The 27988-nt window shown below is 55.6% G+C and overlaps 2 protein-coding genes across 2 annotated transcripts in view; one reads left to right on the forward strand and one right to left on the reverse strand.

Moving 5' to 3' along the window:
* PDGFRB (platelet derived growth factor receptor beta) overlaps positions 1-8072 on the reverse strand; it is a 30968-nt gene extending 22896 nt beyond the window's left edge. Inside the window, exon 1 of the mRNA XM_062609912.1 lies at positions 7327-8072. The gene's annotated coding sequence lies outside the window, so the exon portion shown is untranslated. The remainder of the gene's footprint in view (positions 1-7326) is intronic.
* A 7360-nt stretch (positions 8073-15432) lies between these two features.
* On the forward strand, positions 15433-26715 carry CDX1 (caudal type homeobox 1). Its single transcript, XM_062609938.1, has 3 exons — positions 15433-15859; positions 26044-26189; positions 26431-26715. Exons 1-3 carry the CDS (start codon positions 15433-15435, stop codon positions 26635-26637), a joined length of 780 nt encoding a protein of 259 aa, XP_062465922.1. The 3' UTR covers positions 26638-26715.
* Positions 26716-27988: the final 1273 nt, after the last annotated feature.

Raw genomic sequence — 27988 nt, forward strand, 5'->3', positions numbered from 1 at the left:
CTGGTGAGACCAAGGGATGCTGAGAGCCCTGGGTGCCTGTTTGCAACGTGCAAAGATTTGGGGGGTTCTTTCCGTCACTCAGAGGTGAGGTTTTGCAAGTGCTCACAGACAGCATCGCTAGCACCTGAGCGGTCCAAGTGGTTTTGGCAGATCTCTTTGGTCTGTGAAGTGGTTAAAGCCACAGCCCTGGTGTGGACCAGGGGTTCTAGGAGATGGTCAAAGCAGGCGGCAGTAAGCTCAGCGTTATTTTGCCTGCTGATGGGGAGAGCTCTCCTGCCTGTCTCTGCTGCAGAGAGCAGGGCTGGTGTGGCTGGAGATCCTTCCCAGGACCCTATATCCTGCCCCCAGCTTTGGTGGTACCTGAAGGAGGTGTTTGTGTAGACGAGAGCACTGGTTCTGCAGCAAGCAGCAGGACATGAGCTCGCAGAGCCAGCCTCCTCCCTTTGACAGCATCTGTCAGAAAGCTGAGCACGAGGATAGTGCCTCCAAAGCAGGGGAAGGCTGCAGGGGAGGATGACAAGTCCGTGTTGGACCCCAGCAGCGTGATTCAGCATCCCCGGGGTCAGCCATGTGAGGAATGGGGTGGGGTGGTGAGCCCCAAGCAGCCCCTTCTTGGCTGCATCCATCCTCCCTCTCCGAGCACTGCAAAACCCATGCACGTGCCACCCAGCAACCCCCAGCCTTGGGCTCTCGGTGAGGAGCTGGCACAGGGGGACGTGGGATCACAACAAGCCCCACACTCTCACCCCTATTCCCCCCCATTTTCCTCCTCTGTTTTAAGCCCATGGGAGGCGGAGGAAGCGAGTGACCCGTTTAGTGCAGGTTCAAAATAAAACGAAACATCTGTTTGGAGGGGTGCCAGAGTTATAAATAATCCCCCAGCCCCGAGTGTTGGTATCCATGGCCCGTTGGGCTGCGCATGCTCCCCCGCTTCCGCTCTCCGAGGAAAGGCCAGACCCTGGGGCTGATCCCCGGGGCCTAAGAGCTTGGCCCAGGTTGTGGGAAAACCCAGGGGGAGCCAGGGAAGGAGGGATGGGGGTGTTGGGATGAACGGCTGCCACGCGCCGAGCAGGGCTGGTGCGGTGCCTGCCTGTCCCTTGGTGCGTACCCCGGCCAAATCCTGCCCTCCTTGGAGTCCCTAGGGCAGCGGGAGGGTGCCCAGTCCATGGTGATGCCCAGGCCATGGTGATGCTGGGGCTGGCCGGAGCACTGCCCTGGAGGGTGTGCACGACCGGGGATGCTCATGAGGGGGAGTGGAGCAGGGCTGTGTTCACCCCTTGCACTGTGATGACTCCCTGAGGAAGGCACAAATGTGCCCCTTTGGGAGTGTTTCAGTTCCTGCTTCCAGCAGGATGCTCTAAAGGATGCAACACAGCCCAGCTGGGGGTGTCCATGACCGACCCCCAACTTCTCCGTTGCCCCTGACAGCAGAGACACCACGCTGCTTCACAAGCATGTGAGCAATGCGAGTGATGAACGTGGCTGCAGGGCACCCAGACCATGAGCCAGGACACACACAGCTCCCTGCATCGCTCCACTGCTGGCCCCTCCAACTGGGCAGCAAATCCTCAGGGCAGCAGTGACGCAAAGAGCTCTCTGGCTTCTCCAACCCCAAACCGGCATATGTGGGGTCCCAGCTCCTGAGCATGTGGGGCTGGATGGGGCTTGCCTCTCTGAGCAGAGCCCATCTGCTCACCCAATGCTTTTCCCCTGCCACCAGTGGAGTGGAGAGGGGAAGCAGGGGATATGGGACCACGGGCTGGAAACCACCCTGGCTGCACATCCAATGTCCTGGTACCCCCAGGACTTTCCCTGCTCCTGTACCATGGCTGCCAGAAAGCCAGGTCTGCCTTCAAGGGAATTAAAGGGAAGCACTCTGCTAAGGTAAACATGAGGAGCAAACGGTCCCTAACACATCAGCATCTCCATCACCTGCTCAGGGTCACTGTTTGAGGGTGGTTGCTAAGGCAGGGCCAGAGCTGGAGCCAGAGGTCCCAGCTGGGTTTAATTAACACTAATCATCAGCTGCGAGGGGAAGGCAATAGGGGCAGGACAAGAAAAAGCCATCCTGAGCCCCAGTAGGGTGTAGGGGCTTTGCAGAGCCCCAAGAGCTGTCACTGTTGTGCTCTTCCCATCCCCACATCCCAGCAGAGGATGAGCAACCTGATCCCGCTCTGAAAATTGCCCCGAGACAGGGAGCTGTCAGGGAGCAGGGACCAATCTGTGTGGGTGCATCAGCTCTTCTTTCGGCTGCCTGAGAAAGACCAGAGCTAAAACGCTTTGTTCTGGGGTTTTAGGCTCTTGTGGCTGGGATTAGGTGCTCACCAGCTCTGTGGTCAGGGCACCCTTTGCCATGTGCAGGACCTGGAGAGGACCCGGAGAGGATCCCCACAGCAGGACCTGGAGGCAGCAGTGGAGTTCCCTGGAGCAGGGGATGCAGAAAGCCAACACGTTCTCTGTGCATCTACAGGCTACAGAAGGGATGCTTCCCTCCTGGATAACCTCATCCTATGTGCTGTGGCCAGGAAGCACCAGCCATGCCTGCTGTAGAATCATAGAATCAACTAGGTTCTATGGACCTTTAAGATCATCAAGCCATCCAGCATGAAGAATCCTTTATAACCTCCAACAGTTCCTCTCCCCACAGTCACAGAGCAAAAATCAGCTCCTGTCTGCATCCACACACTGCAAAGGGTCTCTGTCCCAAAACCTCATGGATCCTCCATTGGAGAAACTGAGGCAGGACTCAGCACCGGGGCTGCCAGCCTCCAGCACCCCCTGCCCTCCCCTGAGCGCTGCTTCACAATGGACACCAAATCCTGCTTCCTGCACAAGGAATCCTTGAACCGGACCATATTCTCCCAAACAGCTCCCAGGCTGGAGAGGGAAACTTGGCAGCTGCCTGTGGGCAGAGAGGAGGGGACCCCTCTCTCGATGCTGGCAGCGCTCAGCCCCAAGGAAAGCAGGTTTCTGTTCTGCAGCCATTTGCTCTGCAAAGGCTGGAACCGAGGTGACTTCAGTTTGCGAGTGGAGAATGCGCTTGGAGCTTGAAATGGTGCATTTTCTGCTGGCCCCGGTTCAGACAAACCCACAAGCAAACATATTTTTTGTATAAATAAGACAGTGTGTCTCGCCAGTTAAAGCAATTCAAACATGAATGTAGCAATTTAATTGGTGCCAATTACTGTGTCTCGGTAGCATTAAGATTTCAGTCACAGACTCTTTCGCATGGTAGACGGGCCAGGAGGGAAGGCAGAGGGACCAGCAGGATGGGGCCTCACACCGAGGGGCACGTTTGCCTGTCCTCTGCCTGCTTTGGGAGCCCCGGCCCCCGAGCAGCCGTGGTGCTGCCCATGGGATGTGCTGAGAAGCCCCTCTCCATAGCAGGGAGAAGGTACCTCCTATTGCATCCGTCTCCTTGCTCGCAGCCCAGGGTCTGACAGCCAGCGCAGTGCCCTGGTTACATCCCTGCACTCTCTAGCCCTTCCCTGCTCCTGCACCTCACATCCTCCATCACACACTGGCTCTCATTGAGCCCGGGGAAGAGCATAGGATGCTCTCCCCAGCAGAGACCCGGATGGATGGATGAGCAGGGAGGATGAGCCCACCCAGGGTGCAGGACATGCACCACTTTCACAGCACCATCCTGGCTTTCCTGGCAGCAGCCTTTCTGCTCCCTGCACAGGCTTTCCACACCACAGTGCTCCAGCTCTGCAGGTTGGTGTTTGCAGGAGAGCCAACCTAGGGCATGCCACAGCCTGTGCCCCAAGTGTGTGCCCAGGGATGATGAAAAAGCAGGATGTGAAGGGCAGCCCCTCACTGTAAGCCTATTACCAGGCTGGGGGAGCAATGGACCTATAGGACCACCTTGCTCAGTGCATGACCCATCTCAGCACCCCTCTGTGCATCCCTGGTATATGTCCCTGTCCCAGTGGGTCTGCTCCATGTCCCCTGTAGTACCAGGAAATTGCTGCACTTCCAGGAGGAGGTGTCCCGGTGGGATCAGAGCAGGGCAGGGATGCGCTTGGCTTAAGGACCCTAATTAGGCAACTGGGGAGAGAAGGAGGAGGGAAACAGCCACCCCTAAAACAAGCCTTATTATGTCCAATTTGCCTGGCGGAGCGGAAGGAGCCTCCTGGAGCTGCTCCAGCCTCTCAGGAAACAATACCCGGTCTATACCCTCCCCTTGCAGCTCCTCTCCAGGGGATTTCTTTCTCTCGGTTAAAGTACAAACAAACAAACTCCACGACGTGTTCAGCCTGGATCCTCCCTCGCAGGAACAGGGCACATCCAGCCAGCCCTGAGCCCGCAGGGTCCCCAGCTTCCTCCAGCTCTGGGCCAAAGGCGGCCGCTGGAGGCTGTGCTCCTGTGGGATTCGGCCACTGCGCAGATCTTCCACTCTTGCCCTTTGCTGCTGCATCCTGGGAAGATGCTTCCTGGAGCCTGACCCTATGAACACCACTGCAATCCCATCCCACTTCAGGATCGCATCAGACACTGGGGCCGGAAGGACCTCAGGGGCTGTCTGGCCCTAGGGTGCAGTGAGGCACGGAAGTCCCTGCCTGCATTCTGTGGCAGTGGCTGATCCCACCTCCCCGTCATTCAGGTGATGCTATAGCCAGCCAACATAGTGTCTTCTTGTATAGCATCACTAGAGAGCATTTCTTAACCTCAGCTTTCCTCTGGTGCTCACTAAGACAATGTCATCTTGCCCTCATCCTAGAGAAGGGCTCAGTGCTCTCCCCAACAATGTTGGTCTGGAAATCCTATCACAGACCCATTAAAAATGAAGCTGAGGGAAACCCTGGGGTCATTGTCCTGCTGCAGTGCTCACATCTCCCCAGCCAGAGGTTTCCCCAACATGTCCTTTGAAACCTGTGTTGCCAAAGGCACCCAGTCTCACATATCTAAACCCACACACATTTCCCCTAAAAGCTAACTTTTCTCTTTGCAGTGACCTTCCCTGTACATGAAGACAGTGTGCTACCTCCTTATGACACCTAGTGACCAAAGATTCCCATTAACCCCTCTCCATAACCTCTGCAGCCCCTTCTGGGCTTCTGATCACCCTCCTTGCTCTCCCCAAGCCTTTCCACTCCATGTACATCCCTGCTGAAGCTCTCAGCATCACTTGCTTGGGAGGACCCACTCCTTCCACCTTGCCTGTTCACACTGCCTCCAGTCCTGCGTCTTCCATGGGAAGAGCTGTGGGTTTCACCCCACCACACTGCAATCTGGTTTGTGTCCACTATAGCCCCCAGATACTTTCCCACCATACCAGCTGTTAGCTGCCAAGGCTGTGCACAGCCATTAGTATTTCCTTCCTAATGGCAGCACGCCGACACAGCTTGCTGTGCCTGGTTGACACCAGACTTCTGGAGCCCTTGGGTGCTCTGATCTGCCCATACACTGGCTGCCCATCCAGCTTGGTGCCAGCCCAGAGCTTAGTGCATGTGCTCGTCCATCACCCAGGTGGTTAATGGAGAGATTGCAGAGGACCAAGCCCAGGCCCTGTGGGACCCCACTAGAAATGCCCAGGGCTTTGGGTAGCAAGGCAAGGCTGACTGCTCCCTGACTGCAGCATTAGAGCTGAGTGTGCTTGGGTTCAGACCATGCTCCCTGCTCAGACCTGAACCCGGTGCAGGGATGCAGGAGATGAACCAAGGGCAGGTAATTGGGTGGTTGCAGACCCTCTCCGTTCCTTCAGTGAGGACCCTCCATGACATTGAGCTGGAGGAAGGGACAGCTGGGTTTAGGGAGAGAGAAAAGCCCTTTGCACTCTGCAAATGGGTCACTGTGACTTGATGCTTCTCCGAAACATGACCCCTCTTGATGTACCAATTGACACAGGGGTGCTTCCTGGACCCGGGGACACAGACAGGGCTGGCAACTGCCACCGGGGCCACAGCACACCCCAGCCTGGGTGACATCAGTGTCAAGGAGTGACTTCAAGCCTCATGTCAGACTATGCCCAGGGCTACCTGCCACCCAGGATGCCTACCTGACATCTTCCGCTTTGAGCCAGCCCAACACATGCCCTCTGCCAACCAGAGCCACCTCTTTGCCACTGTCAATGGAGCATGCCCCTTTCCCAGCAGCATGGGATGCACAGGATCCTTGTCCTGCAGGGTGCTGAGGGGCAAACGAGCCTTCAACCAACCCCTCATTGGTCCATGTGGAGCACTGGGGCTCAACATCACTAGTGCTTGTCATTGATGGAACACCCTCTGAAAAGATTTGGGAATGCCAAGCCCCTTCTAACAGGGTTTTCATGCCACAGTGACTACTTTTAGCTATTTGCCCACTGCTTTAGCAGAAGCCCCAAGTGCTCTGGGGCAAGGATAGAGGAGGACAATATCCCTTTCCACCTGCTTGAAAGCCTCCCTTGACGAGTGAGTGCAGGAGCTGGATGCTCTGAGCCCACAGTGGTCCCAGTCTGAGCATCAAAGTCCTACAAGTCATGCAACCCCCTGTCAGTGAGCTGCTGCGGCTGCCGGAGTCAGCACAGCTTCATCCCAGAGCAGATCCAGCCTATTGGAGTCCCTTAGCTCCAGGGCTCCTGGGACACTAAATAGTTGCCCATAGCCATGCCTGTAAGGGTTTTACCAGGCTTTCCCCCTCCAGTATTCAGCACACCAGGGCAGAGGGCCTGAGCAGGGCTTGTGGACATTCCCTCTATACCTTGGCCTTGCCTACAGGGACAGGAGTCCCATCAAGGGCACGGGCTGAAGCAGAGTGGTCCTAGGAGCACCCCGTATTTAGGGATGATCATGGGTGTGTTTGGAGGGTCTTACACTGAGGTGACACTGTTCTGCAATGGGCCACACTCACATCTTTAAAAGATGCCTCACTGGGAATGGCGACCCCATGCACAACCCAGTCCTCCCACAGCTGCCAGGTCGGGAAAGCCAGAATAACTCCCTGATGCAGGGACAGACCGAGAGCTGCCCACAGAGAAGCAGAGATCCCTTGGACCCCACTCCAGTTGCAGCAGAACCCCCTCCTGCCCTACAGCCACAGCTTCCCCTTGGATCCCTTCAGCTGTCCTAGCCCAGGACCTGGGGAGAGCTGCTGGGATGGCTTTTCCCATGGGATACTGCAGAGCTCATTCACTCTCCACCAAACACCACCTCCCCAGGGCTTGGTGGGGCATTTTGGGGTGCCAGTCCCTTGCAGGGGAGCAAAGCCCCTTGCAGGGCACCCAGGCTGGCTCAGTGAGAGGTTCCTTGGGGTCCATAGCACCTCCAGCAAAGGTCTTCCTGGTTGGAAAGCCAGAGCAGAGAAGGAAAGCGAGCCTGCACCCGGGTGGGCGAAGAGAGGGCTTACCTTGGTCAGGGTCCCACCGGGCGAGCGCCTGTGCCGCACGTCCCACGGGCGCTGGCCGCCCCGAGATTCCTTCCTTTCCTCCTCCGCACTCTTTATCTGCTGTGTGCCGAGGCTCTCCCTGCCCTCCCAGCCTTCCCCAGCTGGCAAGGCTTTCCCACTTAAAGGAGAAAGAGAAGGAAAGGGAAGAAACGAAGTGGAGGGGAGGAGGGGAGGGAGAAAAAGCCCAAATCAAATCAAAAGGAGAGGCTGGGCTGTGCCAGGGCTGGGCTGCAGCCAAGCCCTCTCTCTACTCCTCTAGTGCATCCCTGCAGCCCCCAGCCCGTTTGGGACATAGGGTCCGGCCGGCTCGGACCCCAGAGTGGAGCGGAGCCCCTGGCTAAGGGATGTGCACGCGTGTGAGTGCGTGTATAAATAAAAGAGAGCTGGGGAGGAGGAGAAGGGGGGAGGCTGCCTCGCCAATGAGGAGCGGGGAACATCCGACTTCCTCCCTCCACCCTCTGCGGGGACCCTTTGCAGAGCAAAACTTGCGATTAAAGCCCGGCAGACGGTGCCATGGGGTGGGGGGGGAAGGCTTTTAAAGAGGAGGAGAAGCCAAAGAGGCTGCGAGGAAAGGGGAGTTTCGCTGCAGGCTGCAGGAGGGGAGCAGCGAGGGCCCGGCTAACGGGAAACAAAAGGAGCCCGGCCCGGCTCTCTCCTCCTTAAACCGGAGGGACGGAGCTGCTCTCTCCCTGTGTCTGCTTTCAATTCTGGCCTTTTTCCCTGTTTTCTTTTTCTTTTACACTTTTCCCCTCCCCTCAGCGCCCCCCCCCCCCCCCCCCCGCCCGTTTTCTTTTTCTTTCTCGTTTTTTTTTCCCCTTTCTCAGGATATGAGGGGATGTTTAGAAAATCCGCTGCCCACGCCAGCAGCTGACTCATGTTTTTATTAAAGAAGGCCTGTACTGAACCGGCTCCGAATATTCCCCCCGGACGCCTTCCCGTGCCGGCGCTGCGCCTCCAGCCCCGCTGACCCCCAGCCGCCAACGCGCCCTCCCAGACCTGCTTTATGGAAAGAGAGATAAAAGCTCTGTGGCGTTGGGATGCTGCGGCACAGGTTGGGTTTGGTTGGGGACACGGAGCTGGTTGAGCTGCTAAAGGGTACGGAGCTGGGAGAGGTGGCAGGAGTTTAGATCTTGCCATGCCATCAATTCCGATGTCCTGCACCCCTCCTGTGCTGCGGAGGTGCAAACCAGCTCATGAACCTGCTTTAAATCCTCCCCACACCTTTATGATGTCAAAGAAAGTTTCTGAGAATCTCTCAATAGGCAAAACTTTTTCATTTGTCCAAAAGAGGATTTGTTTTATTATTATTATGCATTTCAGCACTGTAACAAGGTGCAGAAGCTCTTTGGATCGAAACTATCTTATGACCCATCAGTTCTTACCACCATTTCCATCTGGGGATGTGCTTTTGTCCGATCCAAACAAGACAAACTACAAAGATGCATCCTGAAAAAGGAGACTCCCTAAAAAGATACCTTTCTATCATTTTTTTTTTCCTTTCCAAGAATTGAAAAGCCCTTCCCATAAAGACAACCCTGAAATCTGCGTTCTTGATTTATTTGCAAGGCAGATTCATTCCCTTCTGCCTCACTACAAACGCCTGCACAATGGGCACAGCTAATGATTCCCGGGCTGGATGAGCCTAAGAGATTGCCTCTTATCGTCCATTATCAGTGTTTTCTTTGCATCTACGGAAAACAAAAGGGAAAGGTCTTTATTCTGAGTAGCCACAGAGGGTGAGGAGAGTTGGGCTGTGGCACCCCCCTCTATCCACACGAAGTTAGCAGCACTTTGCACAGGGCTCACACACCGGCTCCTTGCCAGCACGCACAGGGCACAGGAGATGCTGGTCTGGTTAAGCCCGGGCAGGAGATGGAGGATGGAAAAGGAAGGATACTGCAGAGGCAGCCCCCGGGAGCTGGCGGGCTCTTACAGCGGGCCGTGCAGTGGAATGAAGGGTGATGGCCGGATGAAACCCTGCTTCTCCTCTGCACTAGGCTGGCTGATTCCCTGACTGCAAACGTGGTGATAGGCACATGTGAGGGGGCCCTGGCAGCACCCCCAATGATCCAGGATAATCTGTCATGCAGAAGAGTTGTCAAGTGTGAGAGCGGCTCATATGGGGGGCAGGCTGAGAGGGGACGTGCTGCGCACATGGCTCTTCCCGATGCTTTTCCCGAGGGATAAGGACGTGTCTGACGGGACCCTGCGCGGGGAGGGCTGCTGGGAATAGCTCAGCCGAGCTATTTCCAGGCAGCATTCCCCCTCCAAGAACAACATCGCTGCTCTTAACGCAGTGGGAGAGGGAGAAACTCGCTGGTACAATCCTGCTGGACCCCTCGTACCAGGGACGGGCTACCTGGGGTGAGAAGGGGGTGGAAAAGCAGTCACAGACCATGCTTGACGGCAGAGCATCCTTATCCCGAGGTCAGACGTAATTCCCCCCTCTCCCCTTTGCAAATAGATGACCCAAATGCCCACTCATGGGCTTGGAGCAGGGACAACTCTGACAAACAAAACCTTCTTGCAGCATAAGCCTGCAAAGGGCAGGGTTCATTGTTTTGGGATGCTGGGAGAGCCCCGGAGAGCTCTCAGCATCCCGGCAAGCACACAGCGGCCCGTGCTGTGCATCCCCAGGGAGCATCCAGGGCTGCGTGCTTTGTTTAGGAACAGCACATCGGGGTTACAGCAGCTCCTGGGAAAGGCCAGCCCGGAGGAAGCGCTGAAGCCGGAGGGACTCATGGTGCGAGCGGGTGGGTGGAGGGGAGCAGTGCAGCTACGTCTGCCTCATCCCCCTTCATTGCTCACCTCTATTTTTGGTGCCTGCATTCCCCGTTCATGGACTTCACGATTCCCCCGGGGCTGGGACAGCTGCAGTGTGGGCTCAGAGCGGCTCCGAATGGAGATTTCCAGCCTAAGTAAGCATCGTTAAGTGCTAGAGGAGCTTGGGGTCATACAATGAGATAGGGACTCTCCAGGGGATGGTCTGCTCTGGCATCACCTGGACCAAAGCAGCTCTCCATGTAGATCTGGGACCATGGGTAAAGATCATATCCCATGCCTGATGTGGAGAAGAGACACCAGGTGACAAACAAAGATGGGAATGGCTGTGCTAGAGTCAGCAACAGGTCCCACGTACCAAGAGGTGAGAGGCAGGTGGTGAAGAAGAAGCAGATGTTGGCCTTTCCCACTTCTCTGCAGGTTTAACAAGGGCCAGATTTGCCCTAGCTTCGTTTCCTCCAAACTTCTATCAGCTCCAAGCCAGCCCAGGAATTTCAGCTTCGCTCTGATGTGGTGTCGAGCCACAGACCACAAGAAAGGAGCAGTGGTGCCAGGGAGCACAGCACCACATCGGGGCAAGCCGTACACCATGGCAGCTGCCAGCACTTGCTCCTGGCTGGATGCAGCTCTTGAGACTGGGGGAGAGCTGTTTGGAGACTTCATCCAGCCCTTTGCAGAGCTCTGCTCTGGCCTCTGGAGGAACCACTACCATGGGCATGGTCCTGCTTTGTCAGGGTGGCAGTGGGTGACAGCAGTGCCCAGGGAGGAAGGGGAGGCAGAAAGTGCTGTGGTCCTTCCACAGTGACTGTACGGCCAAGCACAATGTGCTGGGGAGCACCCTTCAGCACCAGGAACACCAGCCATGGACACTACAGGGTGACTGTGTCAGGAGGCAGCACCGAGCCATGCCCCGTTCAGTGCTGTGTCCCTACAGATGCCGACCCATCCCCTTCATCTGCTGGGTTCAGGCACTTTGAGGAGGCTCTAACCAGCAGCAGAGGTTATTACTCTGCTGCCTTTCCCCACCATGGGACCTTTCCACCCCCATCCCACACATTCTTCCTAACCCCCACGACGAGCCTTGATATTAAATGTGCTCTGTGGAGCCCCGGGAGGCAGCGGCAGGCTCCTGGGTGAATACTAATAGCGATGCCGTCCGGTCGCCCCAGCCTTTCCCACACATCTGCAGTCACTTAATGTGGGAGTCGTTAACCCTCTGCTTACGCAGCGCCTGAAGCGGGGAACGAAGCACTGTCAGGATGCTCCTTGCCAAGGCCTGACCACCCTCAGGAATATGTGTCCCTGTCACAGGCTGCAGGGTGAGGCATCCTCAGCTCCCATCAGCTGCACAGAGAGCACCCAGCTCTGTGCTGGTGCAGGGGGAATCACATCACCAGCATGTGAGAGAAGGGGCCCTGCACATGGTGGAAAGCCATGGGAGATGCCAGATGTGTCCCTGTCCCCTGTATGCTCTTGAGGATAGTCCCAGGGTTTGTGCCATTTGCATTTTACCTGGAAAGGAAAGCTGATCCGGATCCCTGGGGAGCAGCTCTGCAGAGCCATCCTCAGCATGGGGACACAAGTGCCAACAGAGATGCTGCCCAGGCATCTGGGAAAAGCCAAAGGGCATATGGGAGTCTGCAGTGGGGCTGATGGAGGTGTGACAGGGGGGGTGTCCTCTGCAAGAGAGTTGCACTGGTGTCTGTTGCCAGACAGGAGGGGATGCTCTTGGGTGTTCAGTGGAGTGGCTGTGCTTGCCCCATCCTTCCATTGCTCTCTGGGATGCTGCTCCAAAGGCATATGGCAGGAATGATGCACAGGAGAAATGCTCTGCTCTCCCTGTCTCCCTGTGGGGGAGGACCTCACAGCTCTGGGATGTGCTGGTCAGGGGCCACAAGTTTGCCTTTGAGAGCAACAGGGGCTGGAGAGAGCGGGATGGCCACAAGCTCACGGGGCTGCCAGGGAGCTGATGGGGCAGGATGCTCTGGAAGAAAAGGAGAGTGAAGGGAGGCACCTTCTTGATCCTCTGTAGGGATCTCCCTGTCTTGCTGAATCCATGGTGTGGTTCAGAGCAAGCCAGGGGATAAGGCAGGGCTTGGTTGCTAAGGTGAGAGCCTCCTGCATGGGAGGAGGAGTTGATGGGGCGCTTTCTGCTGCAAACCTGCTCCATCTCTGACAGCTGCCTGCAGCCTGGCCCCGGGGACTTACCCACGCTTCCTTCCCCAGCCCTCCGGCTTCCAGGAGATGGCATCACTCGATCACGGATAGCAGCACCGAGCCCCAGGGAGTGCCTGGGGAGCCCTGGTTGCTCTCCCTCTGTGCTGCATCTGCCTGGTTTCCACCAGGAATCTCAGGGCTGGAGGAGCAGCAGGAGCTCCGCAGGCTGGCTTTGATGCTGGGGGTCCCTGGGGTGGATGGGGAGGGTGCTGTCATCTCCTATCACCCAGCTGGGGGCCCCTAAAGGTTGTGGCAGCCCCTGACCTTCTCATGCATGGGGCCCTGCAGTGGGTGTCATCCTGAGGCACCGAGGGTCACCAGCATCACCCTTCAGGCCCATTCTAGCAACTTCAGTGAGCCCATGGAGGGGAACCTCACCTGGCTCTTCCACAGCATAAAATTCACCAACCATAATCCCCACCAGCAATAAACAGGCCAAGAAAAGGAAAAGAGATAAGTTATTGCTGGTGGATCTTTATGGCCCAATTGTCCTCTCCTGCCTGCTTGCCCCACACAGGGGAGCTGATGGCAGGGCCCTGAGCAGGCACCTGGCAATGCTGTGCCCCAGTAAGCCCCTCACCTACCATAGGATGTAGCATGTGGGGTGCTGCACCCAGACTCCCTGCTCCCAACAGCTGCCTGAGCCCTTGGCCTTGGCTCCAGGGGCTGGGAAAAGAGAAAGGGGGTCCTGGCTGCCCATCACTGCCTGCAGGATACAGCCAGTGGCAGGAGTAACCCCAGCATCCCCATCCCTGAAATGCAGCCACCCCTGGTGTGGGACCCAGCGGCCACCTGGCTTCAACCATCTGCTCAGGGGGGAATTTTCTTCTTCCTTTTTTTCCCATTTTCTGAACCAACATCTCTGCTGGCAGGAAGAGGAAGGCCTTGGCTCTCTTGTTTAAAGTCATGGCTGTGCTGACACCTTGGGAAAAATCCACGATAGATGGGGTTATAGAGCACATCAGTCAATCTGTGCTGCGGTCTGAGCAGAGATGCTCACTGAGTAGGATATCCATGATGCTCACCTTTGTCACTAGCTAGGACAAGGCTGGGCAAGGAGCTGGGGACACTGGGAGCACAGGAAGGATGCTGCAAATAACTCATCTATCATGGTACCTCTGTCCTTGCTCAGTCTTAGGAGGCAGATGCCAGGTCTGGGGGAGTTTTCCCATTGCTGGGACTTTATTCTGCTCTTTTCTTGCAAACCAGCCCCCTTACCTCTTTCCCCATCTCCCCTTGACCTCATCCTGCCTCCCACTTCTTGCAGGGAGTGAATGTGCCACAGGGGCATCCATGTAATATTTTCAACCAGACTCATCCAGAATCAGGCCTGCAATGGGACGAGATGCCCAGGATTGATGCAGAGCTGCTGCAGGTCCACAGCTCCAGGGCTGGAGGTGGCTCCTGGTTGAATGCAGGTTGGGGACAGCAGCAGCCCGACCTGGCTGTGTCTCAGAGGGCTGTGAGGAGGGGACAAGAAGCTCTCACAAAGTCCACCTTGAGTAAACAGATGACAGCAGTGCTGCAGGGGCTCGGGGACATGCCGATCCCTCCATGAGCACAGGAGAGCTCAGGATGCTGTGGGGAGGAAGGGCTGGTGTGCGGGTGAGTGGGGCCCCATGGAGTGCTCATGCTGTCCCCAACCCATCGGCTAATGCTGGGGACATTGGCCACCAGCAGCAATGGGGCAAGAAATGGCTGTGCATTGAATGTACTGAGCTCCTCAAGTCAGAGGGGCTTTGCTGGGATTCTTTTCCTGTTAAACCCCACAGATCTGAGGCAATCCCAGGCTGTTCATACCTGCAATCAGAAAAAACTCTGAGTCTCTTACTTTATCCCCTCCTCTCAATTTCACCCTAAATTCCTTTTTCTGCCTTTTCCCCTGTCTTTTTTCTGTTCCTTGTCACATTCCAGGACCGACCAGCCCTCTCCCTGCTCACGTTTCCAGCAGGTGAATGGGATGGTGCAGAAAAAAGGATAGAATTGGCCTTGGAGGAGGCGACCAAACACCCTTCTGAAGCCTCTGTGGGGTTATGTTTGGGTTTGAGGAGAAAAAGCCAGCCTGTAAGTGATGACTGTGACTACATGGTGGTGGCCAGCACAGCCAGGGTGACACAGCTTCAGCAGGGCCTCGTTTCTGCTTGGTTTTCCCTATCAGAAAACATGGAGATGGTTTTGCTTCTTAAAGGAGAAAACAGATGAGGAACAATGCCACAGGGTCACAAGCCCCTCGGAGCCATGTCGGAGCCCAAGGACTACCAACTGGGCCCATGGTGGGGCTTTCCTTCTGCACACAGCTGGCCCTTTCTGTCCGTCTGTCCTGCTCTCTGAGGCTGAACTTTGCTGTAGGGGTTGGAGGGATGGGTTTGCCCCGGATGGACTAAACACAGGGGCACCCAGTGCCTTCCTTTCCCATCAGACCCCCTTTTCTGTATCAGTTGGATGCTGCTGCCAGGCATGAGAAAGCAGCACAACGAAGCATGGGTTTGATACCCCCCAACATCAGTGTTGATGGCAGGCACAGACCAGTTTGCTCCTGCCCATAACCAGGCTTTAATAAAAGAGCTTATCCCAAGGCACCCTCCTTCTGGGGTACCGATGGCTGCAGGGATCGGGTGTGCTCCCTTGGGGCATCCTCATGGGATGCCCTAGTGTCCCCAAAGCCGGCTGCTACAAAGGGACCATATCTGGTAGCATGAGGACAGCTGTGGGGTGGTGACAGTGGAGGGGACAGGGGGTCTCCAGTGCTCCCAGGGGTCACCCAGTGCTTCGTCCCTGCTGCAGATGGGATGGGAGGTTTGCATTGTCCCCCCTCACCCGCTGGGGTTCCTGCACTTTGAAATGCAAACCTGCCTTTCAATGCAAATGCTGCGAGAGGTTGGGCCCAATAAAAGCCTGTGGGCAGGGAGGTGCCTGGCCCCAGGACACAGCTCCCCAAGGCGCCCAGGTGAGTGGTGGAGAAGGAGGAGCAGCCACCTCCTGCCAAACCAAACCCAACCAAACCGAGCCCAAGGCGGCCGCAGTCGGCGGCACGGCGGCGCAGCATGTGCATGGAGCCGGCCAGGGAAGATGTATGTAGGTTATCTTCTGGATAAGGACACCAACATGTATCCCAGCCCCGTCCGGCACCCCGGCCTCAACCTCAACCCACAGAACTACGTGCCGGGGCCGCCTCAGTACTCGGACTTCGCCAGCTACCACCATGTGCCGGGGATTAACAACGACCTGCACCACGGGCAGCCGGCAGCAGCCTGGGGCTCTCCCTACACCCCTGCCAAGGAGGACTGGCATTCCTATGGGACCCCTGCTACGCCTTCCACTGCCAGCCCCGGGCAGTTTGGATTCAGCCCCCCAGATTTTAACCCCATTCAGCCCCCGGGCTCTGGACTCCTGCCTCCGCCCATCAGCAGCTCGGTCCCCCAGCTCTCCCCTAATGCCCAGAGGCGCACCCCGTATGAGTGGATGAGGCGCAGCACTCCCAGCACCAGCAGCAGCGGTAAGGAAAACCCCCCAGCACTGCTCCCCTGCGCCATCCTCGGGATTGAAGTCCTGCAGGGCCGGATCCTGCTCTGTGGCTTTCCCTGCCCAGGGCATGCCCCTGCCTTCACCATGGCGCCTGGCCCCAAACTGCAGGGGGACCCCACCACTACGTTGGCAGGGGCTGAGGATGGGCAGGGAGGGCACTGTCTTTCCCTGCTCTTGGCAGATGGGATTCTATGGCTGGACAGTCCTTTTCCCAGCCAGTCTCTTCCCCTGCACCCCTGCCCTTGCCTGGTAGGATGAGCAGAGCCAGAGATCACACAGATCCTGGGGCTCAGCAGTCCCAAGGGGGGTTGGATGAGGTGCCATGTATGTTCAGGGGTGAGTGTGTGGGGCTGCGGCTGTGCATGAGTGTGAGCTGGTGTGCAGCTGCATGTGAGAGCCCAGGTATGGGGATGTGCAAGGTGCCTTATGCTGCGTGCATGTGTACTGTGTGTGCATGTGTGCAGGGACGGTGCCGTATGTCTATACGTGGGGGGAAGGTGCCACATGTGCTCTGTGTGTGTGTGTAAGGTGTATTCAGTGCCCATGAGGTGCTGTAGGCTCTGTGTATGTGTAAGCAGCATGTGTGCATGGGGCTTGCTGTGTAGATAGTGTCACCGAGCGTGTACGGGGGATGCTACACGCTCAATGCGCGCGCACACAGTGCATGGTGTGTGCAAAGCGTGGTGCCTTTGGGAACGGTGCCAATTGTAAGGTGCATGTGGGTGCTCCAGGAGCAGCACAGCTGCGTGTGCATGTGCACAGCGTGCGGGTGCCCTGCACCCCGCGAACAGGTACCACCCCTCCTGTGCCTGCCGTCGGTGTGCTGTCCCCAGGGTCCTGTCCCCATGTCCCCGGGGTCCTGTCCCTGCTGAACTCCTGACCTAGGGCCAGGAGGAAGCGTCTGGGTGACCCCAGCCCCCTGCCCTTGAGGCCCTGCTGCCCACTTCAAAGGCACTGGGTAGATCCCCCTTGGGGCCAGCCCAAATTGACAAGGGCTTGGCTTTGTCATGGAGATGGTGGTCGGCTCCTTTGGCAGCGAGGTGAGGTGCGGGGCCCTTTGTCCTGCCCTGCCCGTGCCCTTTCATCTCCCCCTCCAGGCTGTGATCCTGCTGCCAGCCCAGACCGGGACCTCTGCCCACCAGCCCTGCCTGGACCCACCACCCCTGTCCCTCTCTTGTGCTGGCCATGAGCTCTGCTGAGCACTGCTGAGGCCAAACTCACTACAGGAGTGGCTCTGGGCATCTCTTGGGGGCAGGTTTACTTTTGGCTACCCATGCCCCTGGGGTAAGGGCTCTCTGTTTGCAAAGTGTATGCAATTTTAGGCTTGTTTCTGGCTCCCTGCTGATCAAGACCCATGTAGAGACCTCCATGTTAGGGGCTTGCGCAGATGTGCCTGGAGTCTTCCAGCATGGAAAATTGCTCCTCCTGTTTGCCACATTCATGTGGCAGGGATGTGGCTGTCCCAGCGGGACCAGCGACTGCAGTGGAGCAGGCAGAACATCCCAATAAATGTAGAAAACCAGCCTGGGTCTAGGAAGCAGAGGGGAGAGGCAGGCTGGTGTTTCCTGGCCCATTTTAACCACTGCATAGACCTATTTAGGGAAAATGCTCCCCCCCCTCATACCCAGTGATGGAGACCCACAGATGTGCCAGGGCTTGGGGTTTTCCTCTTTCCTGGGATAGAAGTGGGGGTGATCCTGCAGCCCCTCCAAGCCGCTGGGACCCCCCCCCACTTCTGCAGGCTTTGTAGGTCTGAACATCTCAGTTTCTTCTGAGGAGAGAGATGGGAGGGAAAATTAATGAGGGGAGAAAGAAAAGCATCAGCACAGCTCTCATGTGGATCAAGGGCATGGCTTTACACCCAGCAGTGGGCCCGAGATAAAACTGAGGCTTGAAAGTGCCTCTGATTGAGTTAGATGACAATTGAGTTGATTCAATTCTGGAAAGCTATCATTAGTTGCTTAGTCTGTATCTCTTAGATGAAATACATACAAAGGGACAAGTAGATCAGCCTTGTTCTTGCAGACAGAGGAGGAGCTACCCCAGCAAAGCCGCAGTGATGCAGGGATGGGTGCTGGGGTGAAACCCCCTTTCTTGTGGTGCTTCCTTGGAATGGATGACCAGCGAGATCCCTTTCTAAGGCATTTGCAGGTGAAGGACCTGTCCTTGCATGTCTGCTGGCTCCAAAGCCAGTGCTGCTGGTGCTAAGCAACTGCAGGATTTGACCATGGTGGGACTATGTGCTGGGAGACAGTGGGATGCAGCTTGTGTTTTCCAGGGCTGCCCGTCAAATATAAAAAGAGCCCTTCTCCATTAAACTTGAAAGAGAGCAGGGCAGAGATGGGTTTGACAGAGATAGGGGTGGAATTCTGAGATGAATCACTTTATTGAAATCAATAAACTGGACTTTAATCAGTGTGGATTGATTAACAACCCATCTCACCGCAGTGGGAATAGGAAATGAATTCGCGGCTCCTTTGCTATAAATATCAACAGTTTCATTGCGAACGCTATAAATCAGAATACTTCAGAGGGTTGTAAATTAAGGTTCCCTCTCTGTCTTGCCTTGTATAAACAGCTCTTGGCCGTAGTTTGAAAGCTGCTGGGAATGAGCTATGCGGTGGTAACAGAAGACTTTGCTCAGGGAATATGAGTGTGCTGGGGCTTCTGCAAATGCAATCCAGAGGCTGAGGGAAACCAGCGAGCAATCTCCCAGTGATTCATGGCAGAGTCAGGCTTTACCAGGAGTGATTCTATATACCTGCTGCTAAATACGTGTGTGCTTCACCCAGCTGAGCCAAGGTAACCCTGCAGCAGAAGGGACTGCGACACCAGAGAGCCAGTGCTGGAAATCAGGACTTAGAGGGGACCAAGCTGGAAGATTGGCCTCATTTCTCCCTCCGATGTCACCTCTTTTTCTGCTCATAAAATGTTCATGAGCAGTGTGGCAGAGCCTCAGCTTCCTCCTTATTCACAATTATTTGCAAACTTCCCTGTGAATTGCACCCCTGCTCTATAAAAAGCTCAGGAAGGCGCTGGAAGCAGCGGCTGCCTGGACTTTGAAATTCACCCTCTGCTCGTTAGTCATGCAAATCCTCAGATACTGCCTCGGGTCTGGATTTTAGGTCACTAATCGACCTGGGGCCACAGGGCTAAATATTGCAAGCGAAAGTGCAATTGGGGCATCCCTTGGAGAGGTGAATGTGCTCAGGGCTTCATGTGGCATCAGTGCCCGTGGTGCCCGGGCAGGATATGGGATGATGGAGAGCAAATAGTGATGCTCTGAGCATGGCAAGTGCCTATCTGCTGGGTGTGCAGTTTTCTATCTGTTTTCACATTTTCCAGCTTTATTTGTTGCCCTAATGAGATCCATAAAAAGTAGAGGAAAGACTAAAAACCCCAATAATGAGATAGAATCATTTTCCCTGGACAGGCAGGGCTCATGTGTACATTTTGGGGTGATGATGGTGCTGGAGGACAGTGTGTCTCCTCAGTCAGTCCCTGCATGGGGTGGGGGACCCCTCTTTAGGAGATGGTTGTTCTCTGTAAGACCCTTTGCTCCCCCAGCTCTCTCGGTGTGTGCATGCATCAGGCCCCATGAGTCTTCTCCCCTTGAATTATTAACCCACAACCTGCTCCTGGCCCCCGGTGGGATTTGTTGCCTGCTCAGCCTGCTGGCCAAGGTACAGGCTCTCAAACTTTCCTAGAATTGACTTTCCTTGAGCAAAAAGGGCTTCCCTGGAGCACTGGCAGTACCTACGTGATGGGCTTGGCCAGCTAATACCCCAGGATTAGCAGAGGGACACTTTAAACCTCTTGTCAATGACAGATATTTCCTACAAGGGGACCCTTCAAGGACGCTCACTCCAGTGATGTTAGCTTTGAGATTGCCTGGATAAGGGAATGGATTCTTCCACCCTGTCTGCCTCACAGTAAGGATGGGCTGAGCCCTATGGGGTTGTGAAGGGGGCGAGGAGTCCTGGTGAGCAGATGGGACCACCAGCACCTTGCTGCCCTCTTCCTGCCACAGCCAGGCCAAATCCAGCCGGGTGGCAGAGCTGGATGAGCTGGATCCAGGCTCAGTGCCATGGGGCTGGTGTGAAGGTGATGCTCTGGAAGGGGCTGTTTCCAGCCCGCATGCGCTGGCCAGCCCTGGCTGCCCTAGTGCGGTCTTTGACCTGGCACAGGAGCCTGGTTGGCAGCGCTTGGCTCAGCACTCATAAAACCATGGGAGCAACTGAAGGAATCTGCTGGTTGCCAAAATAAAGGGTTGAATCACTGCAGGGCTGGGAAATGCCACAACGCCCAGCCTCGGGGTTGAAGCATCTCCTGTCGTATTGCTCCGTGTCCAAGAATGCAGGGTTGGGATTAGGAACCACCAGCCCACTGCAGCCACCAGCAACCTGCTCCTCATCCCCTTGGGGTTTGCAGCTCCTGGGAGGAAGATGAGGCTTGCAGGAGGGGTGGCTTTGCCTATGGGTGTGGATGCAGATCTGGCCTCATCCTGCTGTGCCAGCAGCACAGAGCCCAGCCAGGGCCAGCCTGTGCTCCTGTGCACCAGCCTGTGCTCCCTGCATCCAGCTCTTCATGCAAGTGATTCTGCCCCTTCCCACCAACCGGGCTGACCTGCATGGATGTGCCATACACCAAGCCCCAGTCTCTGCCTCCTGGTTCCACCAGCCTCCAAGCATGCAGCCACACACTGACTTACAGCAAAGCTTCTTTGAAAGCACAGAGCTTGATCCTCTGTGCAGGAGGCTAGAAAGCCATCAGGTCAAGTAGTGTGGTTTTGTAGGGGAAACATTTCCAGTGCACAATGTCCCAACCTGAATCAGGTTTTATCCCTCATGGGTGCCCATGGGAGCGTTGCTGCTGCTCTGAAGTCCTTGGAACCAGGAAGAAATCCCCAAGTTGGGACAATGTCAGGCAAAAAGCCATGCACGGAGCTACCCTGGGGGTAGGAGGGTTGCTGGGACCCTCAGCACCCTCAGGCATAGATGGGTCCTGCCGTCAACCCTGATGGCTGAAATGATTTCTCCAGCTTGGAGCTGGGGGAGACTTGGCAGGGTCCATTGGAACATCCATCCTCCCTTTCTTACATCATCCCTTTCCTCTGCAGTACAGAGGCATTCAGTATGGTGGGGGGTGTGTGGTTCTTCTCACCCAGTTTTTGACACCCGACAGTTGTCTAAATCCAATGCCCTTTGTCAGAGGAATGATCTCAGGCAGGGATCTGGGGAAGGATTGCCCTCTGGAGGGGTTCGTTTCTCTCTGGTGGTGATGAAGCAAGCCACATGGCTCTGGTTCTTTACCCCGTGTTGGTCCTCCCATCCATCACTCCTCTGCTTCCTGTGGCAGAGGAGAAATAGCTGATGATATGGAAGCATGCACGGAAGGGGGAAGGCTTGTGAAAACCCTGACTTGCACGTTCCCAGCATTCAGGGAGGGTGGGGGGATTGGGTTTATCCCCCTTCCAGACCACAGAGGAGCGTGGGTGCTTTGGGGAGGCTGCTAAGGAGGGGAAATGAGGGAGCAAGCGAGTGTGGGGCAGGGGGGCAGAGGGAGGTGTCAGTCAGTGCAGACCCCGGCATTCCCATTGCCAGTGGGTTTAGGAACAGCAAAATGAGCTGGGCTGCGTGTCCCGAGCAGCAGTATCCCTGCTGCACAGCACGGCTGCTGTCACCGCTGCTCGGCAGAGGGAGCATCGACCCCTGCTCGCAGAGGCAGCTGGAGCACATCTGGCTGCCAGATGAGTGTGGCTCCAGCCCGCCTGGAGGCCCCTGAGCTTCAGGAGCTGACCCCAGCCCTCTTCTGGGTCTGTGGTCTCTGTCATGGGGCATTGCTCTGCTGTCCCTATGTTTGCAGTGGGGAGGATTTCCCCTCCTGAAGGAAGGGGGGTTAAACTGCCCAGAGTCCCACCAGTCCCAAGGCTCTGACCCTGGGACTCCACTCTGTCTCAGAGCTACTTATGCGCCTCAGTTTCCCCACCCATTGCCTAATCTATGGCAGAGGTGGGGAAAAGCTTTCCTTGATGCTTTCCTTGTAGAGGAATGGCAAACCCTGATAGAGCACTGATTCTTCTGGGGTGGGAGGATTTAATTCTCTTTCCAGGTAGATGCTGCTCATTCAGAATGAAGCAGCTTTATCATGGAGAGAAAGCACCCACCCCAGTGATGGGGGAAGAGACACCCCATCTTGCTGCATTTTAACTCCAGTGTGGACAAGTTCTTCCCTTGGTTCTCACTGGTGATGGGACCTTCCCACCTGGTGCTTCTCAGCATTAGAATCTTGTAGTGCCATCAGATAGCGTGGAGCCAGGTACCCACTACAGACAGATGAGGCTGTACAGATGGAGCCAGTGCACGGCCAGAGCTCTGCCAGGAAGGTGACACCACGCAGGGCAGCTCCAGGAGCACATTGCCCAGGCTCTTCACACCAATCATGCAAGCAGCCGCCGTGCAATGGGGCGTGCAGAGCTGCTCAGCAGCCTGGCAGAGACACACCAACACCTCCTGTCCAAGGTGTCCCCAGGCCTCCGCAATGGGGCACAACACCCAGCACCATGATGGGCTCTCCTCTTGGTGCCTCCATAAGTGGGTCAGAGCTGCCCTGATCAGAGCCCTGATGGCTGCACGGTGGCTCCCTGCAGAGCCAGGGTTTGCTGCTGCTGCAATTTGGAGCTGCTTTGACCTGTGAAATAGAGACCTTTGGGAAAGCCATGCGGGTTTATGCTCCTCGCTGCTGGCAGCCGCGTTGCTTCTGCTGTGGCTGGGAAGGCTGTGTATTGCGGATGGGGACCTCTGTTCAGAGATGGCCTGATCCCCTCTTAGCCATGCTGGGTGCATCGCCCTGTGGGACGTGGAGAAGTTCCAAATAACACACATCAACTTCTGCTCCTTCTCTGTTTTCCACATCCTCCCAGGTTGCCACTGCCACCACACAGTTACTTTCCTCCCTGGTTTGAACCAGACCCTTCGCAGCTGTTCTTGGACCTCCTCCATAGCCTCAAAATACCCCATATTACCTGTTAGAGCGTTTGGGGCACAGTTTCTTATTGAAAGCATCCTCTGGGCACAACGGGGCTGGAGAGAGGGAATTACCATCTCTCTGACAGGCTCCACCATGGCCATGAGGGTGCAAAGAACTGGATGATGGGCACAAGGATCTAAGTGGATTTGTCCTTCCCCTGCCAGGCTCCTGACCCAGTCCAGGGCAGGAGCTCCATCCCTGGGGCAGGGATGCCATGGGGAGTGGATCCAGGCTGGGGTTGAGACCCCATCCTCCCACGTGTGTGTGAGCATGAGTGCGGGTGCGTGCACGCTCAGGAGCGCGTCCCCTGGGGTTTGCACAGCACATTAAAGCTGTTCCCTTATCTAATCACGGCTCAGGTGAGTGCTATTAGGGTTATACATTAACAGTAGTAACGATACCCTCTCCCCACGCAGCCATTGGCCCTGCCTTGATCCCAAAGCCGAAACCACTCCCACTGGCCCTGTGGATGGCTCCGTTTGGCTGCCTGAGCAGTTCCTTTGCCTGGTCTTTTGGGGACAAGCAGGAGGCACTTTAAATGTGTATCAGGGCTGAAAGGGTCCAGCGGCTGTGCTAGGAGGCATCACCAGCACTTTGCCTCCTGTTCATCCCATCCATGCTCCCTCCTGGTGAAGCAGCTCCGGGTTATCCTGCCTGTGGGACAGCTTGGTCCATGTCCACTGGACTTCCCTGGAAATGTGAGAGTGATTCCATCCCTTTGCTCAACCATGCTCCCCACTGCAGTGCCAGGGTTTACCCATAGGGACCAGGGCTCCTCATAAGGAGCTTGTCTGAATTTCCTCTTTCCTTTCCCAGAGCCATAAAAAGTCTCCAGGAGAGAGTTAAGTGTAACTCAGCATTCATATTCAAGGTGGTTGAATTATTCATTGTCAATAGTATTTCTTGAGAACCTTTTTCTTTATCCCGTGAATCACTGTCAATACATTCCCGAATACAGCAAACATCCGTAACCAGCAATTAGTTGACATGAACAACTTTCCGTCACCGGCTTGGTCAGGAGATCTCTGCTTTTAGTCTTTGTTCTCTTATACTGGGCATAGAGAGACTGGTACCAGCTCACACACTAAAGTCTCACCAGCACAGCCGGTAGCTCTCAGACCTGAGGCAAAGAACAGGCTTCCTCAAGGATGAAGAGGGAAGAGGGAATAACAAAGAACGGGCTGTGATGGATCTATTTACAGCTGCAGCATAATTCTTGCTGAAATTCATGGCATATGTGGTATTCACAAACCGCCTTATTTCTTTATTCTTTAATTTTTTTTCATGTTATCTGTCAATTCCTTTGCTTTCCAGCTGTGTTTTTTTACCACTAGCAGAAGCATTCAAATAGCAACATTGCAAATAAGATCATTTTTAAGTCATTATCTCTTCAAAAAGGTTTCTGCTTTCAAATGAAAAAGAAAAAAAGGCAGATTTCTGTGAGAAAAAAAGCCTTGTAGGAGTCCCTGATCCCGAGCTGACAGAGGAGCCTGGTTTCTCACGGAGCTGCTAAACCTTGCATCCACCTCCACCAGCGCATCTGGTTTATTCTGTAGCACCCTGGGAATCGCTGTGGTCATGAACTGAGCCCAGGTCCCTCCTGGGCTGGGATGCAGGATCCTTCTCACACTGATGAACCCTTCTCCATGGTATGGACAGGGACCCAGTGGGAGAGCAAGAATGTGGGGTTCTATGTGTGCTGTGTGCCTCGGTGTCACTCCAGCCCAGCACTGTGCTGTGGTCAGGTTTGTTCTGAGCTGCCAAAGAGGAGACAAGAACTCAGCAATGCTGTTTTGGACCCCTCGTGCATGAAACCACTGTGTTTCAGCCGTGTGTCTGCAGACATCTCCATACACATCTTGCTCAATCAAATCACCTTTCTTACCCTGTCTTTGCCTTCGGTCACCCTGTGCGGCCAGAGGCAGGCTTGCTCTCAGTGGCGGTGAGGAGGGATTAGGTGTTCACTTCTAAACAGCTCCAGGATGAGCTGAGCTCCACACTCTAAAGCAGTGATTGGATTCATCATATCCCTCAAGTATGAGTTAGTGGCTAAAGACTGGAGGTCTGGTTTCTGTTCCTGGCCATGCTGCAGCCTTGTAATGCTCCTACTTTCCTTCAAGCTGGAGAGTTTCACTGCTTCTTGGGGACCACACTGGACTTCCAACCATCACCCTACACTCGCATCATGATAAGTCCATGCCAGCACCTCCAGGGCAGTGGCAGGAGGACACAGAGTGCCATAGTCATGGAAATTGGGTGCTAAATTGAATCATGGGGCTGCTGCTTTTGTGCCTGGGAGCATGGGGTCAAGTCCCAGCAGGGCAAGACATCTCTTGTGCCCACCCCAGCTCCCACTTGCATGCGGGGGTGCTTCTACAAGTGGTTTGCCAGGACCTTTGCTGTCCCTTGCTTGTTTAGTAGAAAAGCAGCTGCCTTTTTGCATCCCATGGGATGCTGTGAGGGAAATGATCCCGAGGGAACCCCTCTCCCACTTGCAGTGTACCATGGCCACGGGTTGTCCTGTCTCCAACGCTCTTTTACATTTATCTTTCAGCATAAGAAGTGGCTTAGGAAAATCCGCACCTCCTTGCAATGAGGAAGAGGGGGAGAAATAAAATTGGGTTGGCTGAGAAACACATTTGTAGCTTGGGGGTTGAAGTTGTGCTCTGTGGAGATTCTCTGATGTCTGATTAGAGTTTCTGAAGCACAGCTTTGCTCTACACCACCCAACCTCCTACTTCCACTAGGGATGGTATTGCTGAGACTTCTCAATGTCCTCAGCCCACCACAGGGCTTGTAGCTCCTCTTGGGGACAGTGTGTCATGGCACATGGGATTTATGGTCCATCTTCTCAGGATGCCTTTGAATCCCTCCTGCTCTTTCTACCAAGCAATCTCCCCAAAGCCCAGGTATTTTCCAACATGGAAACACACCTTGATGCTTACCAGGATGGACATTAAATCTAATAGGAGTCTCCTGACTCTCACACTGGTCCCCAGGGCATTGCCATGCTTCTCCTCAGCTCTCCACGGGTGGTTATTTATCTCCTCCGTGCCCCTGGGGATTCATCTACCCCTCCACTGCTCCCCTTTATCCCCACATGCCCTGCTCTGCTCTCTCTGCCAGGCAAAACCAGGACGAAAGACAAGTACCGGGTGGTGTACACGGACCACCAGCGCCTGGAGCTGGAGAAGGAGTTCCACTACAGCCGCTACATCACCATCCGCCGCAAGGCTGAGCTGGCCGCTGCCCTGGGGCTCACTGAGCGTCAGGTCAGTGCTGCAGCATCCCAGAGAGCCACATCCAGGCAGAGATGGGGATGGAGAGAGCAAGGGATGCAGCCCAAGCAGGCAGTGCTGGTCCCACCTTGCTCCGCAGACCTCCCTTCTCTTCCAAACTCCGGGAGGATCTCCCTGCCCCAGGGGGACCCTGAGGGTTGTCATCATCTGCATCCATCCCCATCTCTGCCATCCCCATCTCTGCCTCATCTCTGACATCTTTGTTCTTCTGCAGGTGAAAATCTGGTTTCAGAACAGGAGGGCAAAAGAGAGGAAGGTGAACAAGAAGAAGATGCAGCAGCAGAGCCAGCCCACCAGCACCACCACACCAACCTCCCCGGCTGTCAGCACGATGGGACCCATCGGAGGCCTCTGCAGCAGCAGTGCCCCGAACCTTGTCTCCTCATCTCCACTGACCATCAAGGAAGAATTCATGCCTTAATCCCCTTCACCAGCTATAGACTCCAAGAGATAAGCACTATGCAGCAGAGCCCAGCCAGCCCATGTGCTCTGAAGAGTGACAGCCCCTTCCCAAAGACATGATGGGCCCCGGCTGAGCCAACGGGGTGGGCAGCGAGGCTGGGCAGGGTGGCTCTGGGACCATCCCAAGGGGCTGGTGAGTTCTCTCCCATGTAAAAACCATAGGATAGGTAGTATTGCTCTCCTGTGGACACATGCACAGATCTGATCTCCAGTACTTGTAGCCCAAAGCAAGGTCCTAATGTCAGCAGAAGGAAGGGGGTGGTGGAGGAGGATGATTTTCCTGTGGTGCTTCAGGTGGAGCTGGTAGGATGCTTCCTTCTGTCCTTCTGCCTGGTGCTTTTGGAGCAGTTCGAACAAGACTGGACTGAAAAGAGACCTGGCTGGACTCAAGGCAGAACAAGTTTCTGATGAGCTGTTCTCCTGGATCTGCTGTGCTGGGAATGGGGGTGCTGAAGGCAAAGCGAGTTGGACTGCAGGAGCCAGGCAGGACTCTTGGCTGTAGGACCCAAGGGGGCACTCCTTCAAGCCACGGTGATGGTGATGAGCTGGAGCACGTTCTTGTCAAGAGATCCTGCACATCCTCACCCACATTCCCCACTCTCCCATAGTGCCCATTCCTGTGCTCCCAGCTCTGCCCCTGCAGCCACAAAGGGACACACAGACGTGGGTCCAGCAGCCCTGGTGCCCCAGCTGTGCCATGGCGAAGCAGCGCTGCACCATCCTCTACCTGCAGCACAGAGAGGAGAGGAGGGAACCAGGCACAGGCACACGGGTGTCAGACCACTCTGCTGAGCCCCGAGACCACTTTCCTACAGGGAATAGGAGAATGAGAAGGTTTACCACTGGGACAGGATGCAAGAACCAGACCCAGGTCCAGAAGGACCGATACCAGGAGAGCTTTAGGGTGCTGCTCCAAAGGACCGCAACCACCAAGGGCAATGGGAGCTGCTGCCAGGGTGGGCAGGGGGTGTCTCAGGCAGAGGAAGGGCTGCACATGCTCTGGTGTTTGGTGATGGAGAGGTGGTTTCCAGAAAGACAGAGGATTTTCTTCAAAACCCAAAGGACTGCAGGTTTTGTTCTCCCTGTCTGCCCCATCCTCCATGCACTGCATCACCTCTTGCTTGCTGTGTGTCAGTAACTTTTCCTGCTGGTGAGCTGCAGCTGAAATATCCCTTTATCCTGCTGAGTCCTGACCACTCCATTGTCCTGGGTTACCCTACAGTCCAGTTTCAAATGCCCCAAAGGCCACTGGGTGCAACTGGGACACAAGAGTCTGCAGCTCCTGGGCTGCAGCGTCCCAAGACAGACAG

The sequence above is a fragment of the Pezoporus occidentalis genome, unplaced genomic scaffold (genome assembly GCF_034315485.1).
Source record: "Pezoporus occidentalis ecotype Australia unplaced genomic scaffold, CSIRO_AGI_Poc_V1 ctg142, whole genome shotgun sequence".
NCBI lineage: Eukaryota > Metazoa > Chordata > Aves > Psittaciformes > Psittacidae > Pezoporus > Pezoporus occidentalis.

Coding starts and splice junctions, on each gene's coding strand:
- CDX1 (XM_062609938.1), top strand. CDS start 15,433: ATGTATGTAGGTTATCTTCTGGATAAGGACACCAACATGTATCCCAGC. Junction 15,860..26,043: donor TCCCAGCACCAGCAGCAGCG/GTAAGGAAAACC, acceptor TCTCTCTGCCAG/GCAAAACCAGGACGAAAGAC. Junction 26,190..26,430: donor TGGGGCTCACTGAGCGTCAG/GTCAGTGCTGCA, acceptor GTTCTTCTGCAG/GTGAAAATCTGGTTTCAGAA.